This window comes from Lonchura striata, chromosome 18, assembly GCF_050655825.1.
Source record: "Lonchura striata isolate lonStrDom1 chromosome 18, ASM5065582v1, whole genome shotgun sequence".
Taxonomy (NCBI): domain Eukaryota; kingdom Metazoa; phylum Chordata; class Aves; order Passeriformes; family Estrildidae; genus Lonchura; species Lonchura striata.
The window spans coordinates 6109800-6120289 of NC_140720.1; the positions used below are offsets into that span (position 1 = coordinate 6109800).

At 48.4% G+C, this 10490-nt stretch overlaps 1 protein-coding gene across 3 annotated transcripts; it reads left to right on the top strand.

The window, feature by feature from the left end:
• The first annotated feature begins 1037 nt into the window (after positions 1 to 1037).
• TMEM100 (transmembrane protein 100) lies at positions 1038 to 9234 on the top strand. Of its 3 annotated transcripts, none has more exons than XM_021555556.4 (3): positions 1038 to 1125; positions 4307 to 4477; positions 7680 to 9234. In XM_021555556.4, exon 3 carries the CDS (start codon positions 7742 to 7744, stop codon positions 8144 to 8146), a length of 405 nt encoding a protein of 134 aa, XP_021411231.1. In that variant the 5' UTR covers positions 1038 to 1125; positions 4307 to 4477; positions 7680 to 7741; the 3' UTR covers positions 8147 to 9234. The 3 variants fall into 3 exon arrangements, with proteins under 3 accessions (XP_021411231.1, XP_085412868.1, XP_085412869.1); XM_085556742.1 differs by lacking the exon at positions 1038 to 1125 and adding an exon at positions 2038 to 2136; XM_085556743.1 differs by lacking the exon at positions 1038 to 1125 and adding an exon at positions 2163 to 3809.
• The last annotated feature ends 1256 nt before the right edge of the window (positions 9235 to 10490 follow it).

Consider the following 10490-nt stretch of genomic DNA (forward strand, 5'->3'; position numbering starts at 1 on the left):
AAGCACATGCATGCTTTTAGAGACAGAGTGGCTAATTAAATACATCTGGTGTACTGTTCTTTTATCAATCATTGATAAAATAGTGTATTTTAAATATAAACTTGGTTCAGCTTAACCACAAAATTCAAACAAGTCCTTTTACAAGACTTAAAAGCATAATTTGTCTGAAGTAACAGAAATCATGGTAAAAAATTAGCACACACCCACACTCATCTTCTCCAAACCCCTGTAGTATTCGATGTGCTGCAGAAACGAGCAATTAAAGCTTAGAAAAGCCAGTTAAAATATTTCTAAATGATGCATAAAACTTTATCCTCTAAGAATGCATCCGAAGCTATGTTCCTCCTCTAATTTCTGAGCAGCTGAGCTAGGTGTTCATTGGATTTCGGGAGGGACTGTGCTTCCAGGTGACCCAGCACGGCCACCCAGCGAGCTCGGGACAGGAACTGACCCTCACCCGCACTGCTGCAGCCGGGATGTGCCCGAACAGCCGCGCGGGGCTGGGCGTGCGGGAGGGCAGGGGGCTGCGGAGGGGAGAGGGGGCTGAGGGAGGGCAGGGGGGCTGCGGAGGGGAGAAGGGGCTGAGGGAGGGCAGGGGGGCTGCGGAGGGGAGAAGGGGCTGAGGGAGGGCAGGGGGGCTGCGGAGGGGAGAAGGGGCTGAGGGAGGGCAGGGGGGCTGCGGAGGGGAGAAGGGGCTGAGGGAGGGCAGGGGGGCTGCGGAGGGGAGAAGGGGCTGCAAGGGAGAGTCCCCCCGGCCCCGTGTGTGCGAAGTGCCGCGGGCAGGGCGCGATGCGGAGCCTCCGCCGGGGCTGGCCCCGCCGTGCGCATCCCCGTGCGGGGCGGAGGGACAAGCCCGGCCCCTGGCCAGCCCGGCCCGGCCCCTGGCCAGCCCAGCCCGGCCCGGCCCGGCCCGGCGCCGCAGGACACCCTCCGGCCCCCCCGCCCACGGGACCGTCCCGCTGCCGCCCCGCCCGCCGCAGCTCCCGCCGCTGAATTTGCTCCGGTCCCTAAATTGCTTCGCTCTCACCGAGAACTTTGTTTACAGTCCCTTGTGCGGCGAGCTGCATCCCCTCTTATGCTGGCTGCGGGCTGGTGGCCGCCGCAGTCCCGCCCGGCGGCCGGGAGGTAAGGCACGGCTCGGCTTCGCTCGGCACGGCTCGCTACGGCACGCTGGCCCGGCCGGTGGCAGGGACTGGCACGGCTCAGCGTGGCACGGCTCGGCTCGGCTCGCTGGCAGCCCCGGAGCCGCACGCCCCGCGGCCGCGCCCCCGCCGGCTCCCGGTGCCCGCGGGGCTCCGGCTCCCGGTGCCCGGCTCCCGGTGCCCGGGTCCCGGTGCCCGCGGGGCTCCGGCTCCCAGTGCCCGGCTCCCGGTGCCCGGCTCCCGGTGCCCGGCTCCCGGTGCCCGGCTCCCGTGCCTGGCTCCCGTGCCTGGCTCCCGGTGCCCGCGGGGCTCCGGCTCCCGGTGCCCGGCTCCCGTGCCTGGCTCCCGGTGCCCGGCTCCCGGTGCCCGGCTCCCGGTGCCCCCGGGGCTCCGGCTCCCGGTGCCCGGCTCCCGTGCCTGGCTCCCGGTGCCCGGCTCCCGGTGCCCGGCTCCCGCTGCCCCCGGGGCTCCGGCTCCCGGTGCCCGGCTCCCGATGCCCGGCTCCCGGTGCCCGCGGGGCTCCGGCTCCCGGTGCCCGGCTCCCGTGCCCGTCTCCCGGTGCCCAGCTCCCGGTGCCCGGCTCCCGATGCCCGGCTCCCGGTGCCCGCGGGGCTCCGGCTCCCGGTGCCCGGCTCCCGTGCCCGTCTCCCGGTGCCCAGCTCCCGGTGCCCGGCTCCCGGTGCCCGGCTCCCGTGCCCGGCTCCCGGTGCCCGGCTCCCGGTGCCCGGCTCCCGTGCCCGGCTCCCGGTGCCCGGCTCCCGTGCCCGGCTCCCGGTGCCCCCGGGGCTCCGGCTCCCGGTGTCCCCGGGGCTGCTCGGGCTCCGCTGCTCCGGGCCCGGGGCTCGCTGTGCCCGCTGGCACAGCCCCGGGGCTCGGCAGCCGCGGTCCCGCGGATCTGCCTGCCCGGTGCCGCGGGGCTCTCCCCGCCCGCTCGCCCCTCTGCTCTCTCGCAGGGCGCTCAGGGACAGGCGTGGCACGGAGGATTTTAGCCCAGGTGCGTGTGCGGAGTGCAGCGGGAGCGTTTGAAAGTTTTGCAGTTGGCGCATTACAAAGTTGGTTTGTGGAGGGGTTGGGTTGACTCCCATCCTACACCCCGGCTATGTGGGGAAAACGAAAAGGGTGCGAGAGTTTAAATCTGTTCATGATTTTGCTTAAAAGCTTGGTGAGAGAAACGTGCTGCATCCTGAGGCAGCTGGTATGGAGGCAATGTGTTCTTCCCCTGCCTCTGCAGCTCAGGGCATGGTCCTGGAGTCTTGTAAGTACAAATTCTGGTTGTGTATTTTCCAGGAGTGCTCACCTGGGGCAGAGCTACAGGACTGTGTTGAGGATTATTATAGTTTGTTGAATTCTGAATGAACTCAGACTCTCCTCTCGGGACAGAAGGACTCCTTAGACTATTTTCGATAGTCACTTTAATGCATAGCCATAGTATGAAGTGTGAGCATTATGATTTATTGGGATTTTACACAAGCAAAAAAGTGTCTGAAGTATTGTGTAAGACAGAGAGAATCTGGTCCAGAGCTTGAAGGCGGAAAGCTCAAATGTGTCCCACTGGTTATAAGTAAAATATGAAAAAGAGGAAAGGGTTGTAGTGGATTTTTTGCCCTTGCACAGAGATACTCCATATGTGGGAAGCCTCCTGAGAGAGCACCGCATTGAAATGATTCCAAGTTAAAATGCTGAAAGCTTCATTTAGAGATTTCATGTGTTTCTGCTTCTCAGTTTTGTGGTGAGAGAGGGAAGGAGAAGGGAAGAAATTTCATCTCTAAGAAGTTGCTCTGTCAAAATTTTTGATAAAGACATTAATTGAAAATAAAAATATCTAAACTGTGTGCAGTCAGAGATAAATATAAATAAATAACTGACAGAGCAATTAATCTTTTCCAAGCAAGATGCTGGCAGAGTGGCTTAGGGGGGACAATTGGACTGGGAAGAGCTTTCAAACAAATGTCACCTTGCTGTAATCCAAGTAGAAGTTGACTGCAAGAACATTTCAGAGGTCTGCATTTGTTGTAATGAAATTTAGATTATTTATCTGAAGTCAGGATTTTTTTCCTGCATTTCCCTCCAAACTTTTCAGAAAGTTAAACTAATTGCTATGTCCTGTGGAAAAGAATATGATCAATGAGATAAACAAGTAGACTTCCTTATTATTAGCTAACTTCAATAATCAGCTGAATATACTTAGCAATATCACAGGCTTATTTCAAGGATCTTCTGGAGAACAGCAGCAGTTTGTGCCTGTAAATATTTGTGTTTGTGAAATGTTAGCAGGGTCTAAATAACTTAAAACCAGAAAATCCCTTAAAGTTTATCATTATACAAGCTTACTCTCATGAAATTACTCTCATCCCTACTTAGGACTCCTTCTTCCATGTTGAAATCATCTTGTGTGATCATGCACTTCTAGAAAGGGTGTCAAATAAGATTAGCAACATAATCTGCTGCTTCATGAGTTTTACCCTGCTGCCTGGTGATTTCACAGCTGTTTCTGCAGTTGATAACAATTTCCATCGCTCTGCTTTCTGCAGAGTTGTCAGTGCCCTGATGCAGAGTTTGCTTTGTCCGTCTTGGAGTTATGAATCTTGTTTTTGAAAATCCAGTAAGAGAAATAAACAACAGTAAATATAGCGGATTTATGTTTATTACAGAGAGTTCTTGGACTGTGTAAGTCTGCCTTTTTTTATTCTGAGTTTTTGGGATTATATTACTTAGGTTTTCTTATAGTGGAAGAGATGTAACAGGTTTTTTTAGTGGTGTGTTGTCACAGTCAGTTCACAGCTAGAAATAGGAAGGTGGAATGACAAACTCCCATGTATTCTGAATCATTATTCATGCAGGTGCAGTGAGCAATAGAAATTAAGTTAAATAATACTTTTCTCTGCAGTAATTCTTGTGCATTGCCTTTTCCTGCCTGGCTCTTTCTGGGGGACTTGACTGGGTTATGATACTCACCACTGCGACGTCACATCACCAAAGGAAAATGTTACACCGGACCAGAAATGGGTGGCTGCTTCCAAGAAAAGAGGCAGAAGCCACTGGAGAGCCAGAGGGAGAACATCTCCTGCTTTGGTTAGGAGCAGGAGTCAGCCCACAGCAGAAGTTTTACACTCACGACTTTTATTCTTAAAAAGCTGATAAATATCCAACAACTTTTCTTGTAGGAAACTTCCAAGCTAGAATATTGTCACCTCCAGTTCCTCGTTCCGCAGCATCTGACACTTCAAAGCCTCGAGCAGCTTTTTCTGCCTTGAATTGTCATACAAGACATCTTCAGCACTCTTCCTCTGCTTTCTGAGCCAAGGATCTTTTACCATGGATTTCTCCTGGATCTGGTAGGTGTGCATGCTGATGGATTTAATGTCTTTTTGATAAATCGAAACTTACCCTCACTACTGGCTAAAATTTTTATCTCCCCTTATCCAGGGTTAGCCACAGATTGCCACAGAAGCACATTCTTCCTCCACCTCAAAGTAGCTCCCTAAGATAGTACTTGTGGTATGATTAGTGAGAGGATGCTGGTGTTGCTGGGTGTCTTTGCCTAAATTTCTTACCCTGAAACTTGAACCAAATCACCTGTTGGCTTAAGTCAGAAGTGACTTTGCTGGCAATGAGAATCCAGTGCCCTTTTTTCTATGGCTGGATACCTTTGCTCACACTTCAAATAGGTTCTGTTGTTTATTTCATTTAATAGTATTTCAATAGAGGGTTGTTTATTTGTTTTATATGAATGCCTACCTTCTTACATCCTATTCCAGACAAGAACTGTGTTCCTCAGAAATCAACAGATATTTTGCCATTGACTTAATTACGATAGATTAGAATTTTTTAAAATTCCTGTTAGATTTGACCATATAAATAGATCTCCTTTTTTCATAAATCTCTGTACAAGAGATCTAGGAGATTTTAATGCTCATTGAAGCTGTATCTGAACAGAAGGACTTTAGAGACAGGGGTAAATACATTTTGATTAAAGGTTAAAGTTTCTCAGAATAATAATGTTTATTTAGACTTTTTCAAGTTATTTGGCAGCTTCCCTATTTCAGTGACTGTTAGAGTGCTTGGACTTCTAAATAGTTATTACAGTGAATTTGAGCAATTTATATGCAAATATTTATATGCAAATTTATATGCAAAATATTTAAATTTTTTTCTCCCTCAAATTTGATAATAAAATATTATACTAATTGAATTATAAGATCAAAAAAAAGTGACATGTGGGGACTACACTCTTATGTTATGCTGAACTTCTGTAATGTTCTATGGATAAGTAATGCAACATAGTGGCACCAGTGTACGTCTCACTGCTGGGTCAATCATTATTGAAAATGCAGAACTTGGGCTCAGATCCACATGGGAACAGATTAATGACACTCGAGAGCAAACCCATGGCTTTCCTGGGCTCTTTCTGTCTGGTTTAAAAGGCATTTAATAATGCATTATGATTCAAAGAGCAAAGCTACCAAACCTAGGAGAATTTAGGATATCTAAGATGTCAGCACAGATATATTTGTTTAGGCTGATAAGCACTGAACAAATCCCTTTCCTGCCCTTGGAAATACTGAGTGCTCTCACAGAAACAGGCAGAATCATTGAATGGTCATGGTTGGAAGGGACTTCTGGAGGTGACATGGTCTGATCCCTCTCTTGCTCAGCACCCAGGCAATGCTGCCCAGGATGGCTTTTGATTATCTCCGAGGGTAGAGACTCCAAAACTTCACTAGGTTCCAGTGCTCAGTTACTCTCACAGTAAAGAAGTTTTTCGTGATGATCAAATAGAGTGTTTCAGTGTGTGCCTGTTGGCTCTTGGGCTGTCACTGTGTGTGCTGGGGTGTGCTGTGTGTGCTCAGCAGGGACAGGCTCCTCTGGCAGGGCTGAGCCCACTGGCAGCTCTGCACAGCAGATACAACAGGGAGCAGAGCACTCTTCCCCAGAGCAGTAGAACAAAAGCTTTGGCAAAGCAGATCTGGGCTTTCCTTCTCTCTTGAGGGTTCAAGGGGACTTTGTATACAAAAACTCTGACTATATCCAGCATTTAGCCTGTTTGTGCCTATATTTTTTTTAAAAGAGTGAAATCCTTTCTCGTGTAAAACCCACAGTCAGTTGTAGGAGGTACTGAGATATAAAACCAAGGGCTCTCCACAATGAATGAATATATCTTAGCAACAAGGGTGGAGTGGTGGGAAAGGAAAAGGAGAATACAAGTATCTGGCAATTAACTTCCTAGTCACAGATGTGAAGGTGATAAAAGTGATAAAAGCATTACTGCATTGCCAACGCTCTTCCTTGTTCTGTGCGTATCATGCTGCTCATGAAAGCAAAAGCGGCACAGCCCACAGCAGAGCGGTGGAGGAGTCCTGGGAGGCCTGTCCAGCAAGACAGCCAGTGCTTCCCAGGGGTTCCCAGGGGTTCCCAGTGCTTCCCAGTTCTTCCCAGGGGTTCCCAGTGCTTCCCAGTGCCCAGTCTCTGGAGTGTGTGTTGGGGTGCGCGGAGCTGGGTCCAGGACAGCACATCCGTGGCAGCCTCAGCGTGGGCAGAGCTCCCTGCAGGCCCCAGAGTGACCCACATCAACAAGGCTGAGCTCTGCCATGGCAGCCTGGAGCGGGGGAGAGCTGTGGGCTCCTCTTGCTCTGAGCAGGTGGACTCTGATTATTCCCTGGGCCCAGGGCCAAAAGGTATCTGTGTCCTGTGCAGATGCAGTCAAACTGTGCATGCTGTCCGGACTGAGTGTGTTTATGGTCTGGAAACAGGAGGAAAACAACCTGCTGTATCTGAGATCAGGGAATATGATGGTAAATCTCCCTCCCACAGTAACAGGGATGTCATTTCATGGATTTACAAGAGACCCATTGCTTTTGCATGAAGCCAGTGTAAATAGCAAGCTGTCAGTCTAGCACTGACATTCCTGTAACTGGAGGTTCACAGGCCTTGAGCTGAGCCGAGTGTGGGAATCTGTTTGCATCCCCACTCCCCCCACGTCTACATCTTGCCATGACCATTTGAATTTTTTCCCTAAGGAGCACTTGCACTGAGAAAGAGCTCACTGTTCATCCTGGTTTTTGCTGGGCTAGTACTTGACCATGTTATTGTGATATGCAGTGGAGCAAGTCTGTGTAATGTGTTGTGTGTAGGTGTATAAAGAAACTGTGTGAAAAGTGTGTGAGCAAAAATCAAAACAGTGTGTGAACCTCACCTCTTTGTGAGAAAAGGTAATGCCATTGAAATCTAAATTATGTCCAGAAATACTGACTTTGGGATGTAACTTAAGGTAGGATTTGACCTGCAACATTTTAATGTTGGTGTTTGTCTTGGTCTGTGACTCCTGTTATATCCAGAACTTACATATATATTGTTGAATACTGTAGGAAGTGATTCAGATCCTTTACAATCAGTCACGTCACTGTTGATCTTGTGCATAAATCCTTGTGAGGTCTGAATGTGTGGTTGTTGGTGATCCCAAGGGGATACTTCTGTGTCCCCATTTCTCTTACAAATAATTGGTAATTATTGGTTGAAGTCATGCTCTTCTCTCCACAGTGCAGCACGTGCTCAGCAGAGCCTGCTCTAGCCTAAGAACGGGCCGAGTCAAGACAATCAAGATGACAAACGAACCTATCAAAGAGATCCTGGGCACCCCAAAGCACCCTGACTCTGCACCCACGGAGAAGAGTAACAACAATGACTGTGTGATAACCACCATCCCTCTGGTCAGTGAGTGCCAGCTGACGGCAGCCACGGGGGGAGCAGAGCTCTCCTGCTACCGCTGCACCGTTCCCTTCGGCGTGGTCATCCTGATAGCTGGCATCGTGGTCACTGCCGTGGCATACATCTTCAACTCCCATGGATCCATCATCTCCGTCTTTGGGCTGGTCCTCTTGTCCTCAGGACTCGTTCTGCTGGCTTCCAGCGCCGTGTGCTGGAAGATCAGGCAGCACAAGAAGAAAGCAAAGAGGCGGGAGAGCCAGACAGCGCTCGTGGCAAACCAGCGAACCTTGTTCGGTTAGAAGCAGCCAGGAGAAGGATGGACAGAAAGAAGGCAGAACCTTTGTAAGTCAACTTGACTATTTATCAGTAGGAGAGACTGCAGGTTTTAATTTAACCGTGGAAGCAAACTGAAATGAGAATGGAATGGATTAAGAAATACTTGTAGCAACTCCACAAGTGCTCTCAATATATTTCTTACTGCAGACTTGGTAGTGGCTTTTTCCAAGACAGAGGAAAACCCATTTTTCCTTCACAGAAAACTGCTCACATAGCTGCAACCATCCTAACTGTGTTCTCCAACATGCTGATCCTGTTGGAAAGGGACTGAGTGGGAACTGAGAAAATAATTTGAATTGACTTGTAATGCCAGAGGTCTCCTTAAAACACTGACATTTGACCAAGGGAGAAATCATAGCATCTGAAGTGACTACAAGCTTATGGCCAGAGTATCTGGGACTTAAACTGTAGCTCAAAAAAAAAAAAGAAAAAAAAAAGAAAAAAGAAAGGCAATAAGAGCACATTGCAAATTTCTTAATAAGCTGATTCTTATGATTCTTATATTTTATGTAACTTCCCCCTCCCAATACCTGTGGTACTTTCCCCCTTTTTTAAACCAACTAATATTGATTTTGTTTCACTATTGAATAGAAAACAGTAGAAATGTATAATTATGTTGTTTAACCTAAATAACGAGGTATGATCATAGCTTAAAACATGAGACTTTTTTTGTAAATTAAAGTGGTCAGGTTTAGCACTTTTGATTATTTTGCTATAAAATTAAAAAATAAATTTCATGAAAATAATATCCAGTGCTGCTAGACTTTTAGAAAATATTTCTTTATTGCTATCAAGATAACTTGTATCTTCAACTCTCACTGCTTTATATTTCTGTTTATGTAGAACAACCCCTGTGACAATAACTGTGAACACATGTACTGCTGATCTATTACAAAAACCTCTGCAGCTTGTGGACTTTGGTTTGGTAGTCCAGCCCTCTGCAGCTTGATTAACAACTCTGTTATTGAAAAATCGCAGCAGACAGTTTTGCAGACACTCACTGTCACATCAGTTTGAGACATAACTATTAATAATAACTTGTGGAAGCAAAGCTATGTGTAGTGTTTGCTGACTGAGCTTTGGGATTACAAATCTTCATGAAAAGCAGGTGCCAGGTGTCCCCTGCTTGTGGCTGGGGTGTTGATTCTCTAACTCTCGTGTTTGTAGAGGTCTTCCAACTTTTCTCAGTTAATGGATTGTTGAGGGGCTTGTCCCAAATTGAAACAAACCAGAACATGATTTCTCCTTCTGGAAGGACAAGTGGTGCTGAGCTGAGTCACAGGTTTCCACCCCGGTGTGTATGAGAAGGCAGAGGGGCTGCATGGAGCCCTCTTTCTTTTTTTTTCTCTCCTTTATTTCCCCCCTTACTTTCTCCAGACTCAGAGGGGCTGGGTATGATTTTTGCTTTCCACTACCAAGATAAGACAGACCTGTGTCTTCTTTTTGCCCTCAGAGCCTTTGGCAGCTGGGACAGTTTTGGTGATGCTGCTGCAGAGCCCACCTGCCAAAGAGGTCCTGCAGGGGGTTCCTTCTGCAGCTCATCCTGGATCCCTATACTTCTGCTGAAACCACCCAGGAATTCTGGCTTAGGTGCCACCATTTCCTCTGCCCTCCATGGTTTAAGCTTGTTACATCCATAACTTATCCCTGGATTTGCAAACTGCACCTTGTGTTTTAAATAGAGCGAGCTATATGTGCAGGAGGGGATGTTTGGGGTCAGTATTTGCGTTGCCACACTCCATGGTTACCAGACGCTATAATAAAATCACTTGCATCAGAGGAAAGCTGACAACACATTTTAGCACTTCCATAGCCCTCACTTAATCACGGCAGGAAGCTTTCCTGCTGCTAGGAGAACATGTTGCGTCACCAGAACATCTGACACCGGTGTCTAGTGTCAATCACTTTGCTTAAGGTCATTAAAAATATTAGGGTGTCTCCTTACGATGTACAGGTTTTGCATGAGTGACAATTCATGGGAAATGCATAGCATGATAAATAATGGAACAGGTGGACTAAAGTGGTGTCTTTCCTGTTTAAAATGAGAGAAGTGATTGACATCAGCAAAGCTGGATAAGCTAAATAGAGCTGTTCATCTTTTTCCCTCCCTGGGAACACAATAGTTTTTCTGGCTCCTTCTTTCCCCTTCCCATTCCTTTTTTCCTCACTGGAATTTTGGGGGCTGCTGAGGAGAGGACTGCAGGGGCTGTAGAGATGCAGTGATTTCCACTAAGTGTATGGCAGTTTGGCTCTGTGCTTCCTAGGCTGAGCCCAGAGCAGGAGCTGCCCACTGCCCTCTCCAGAAGG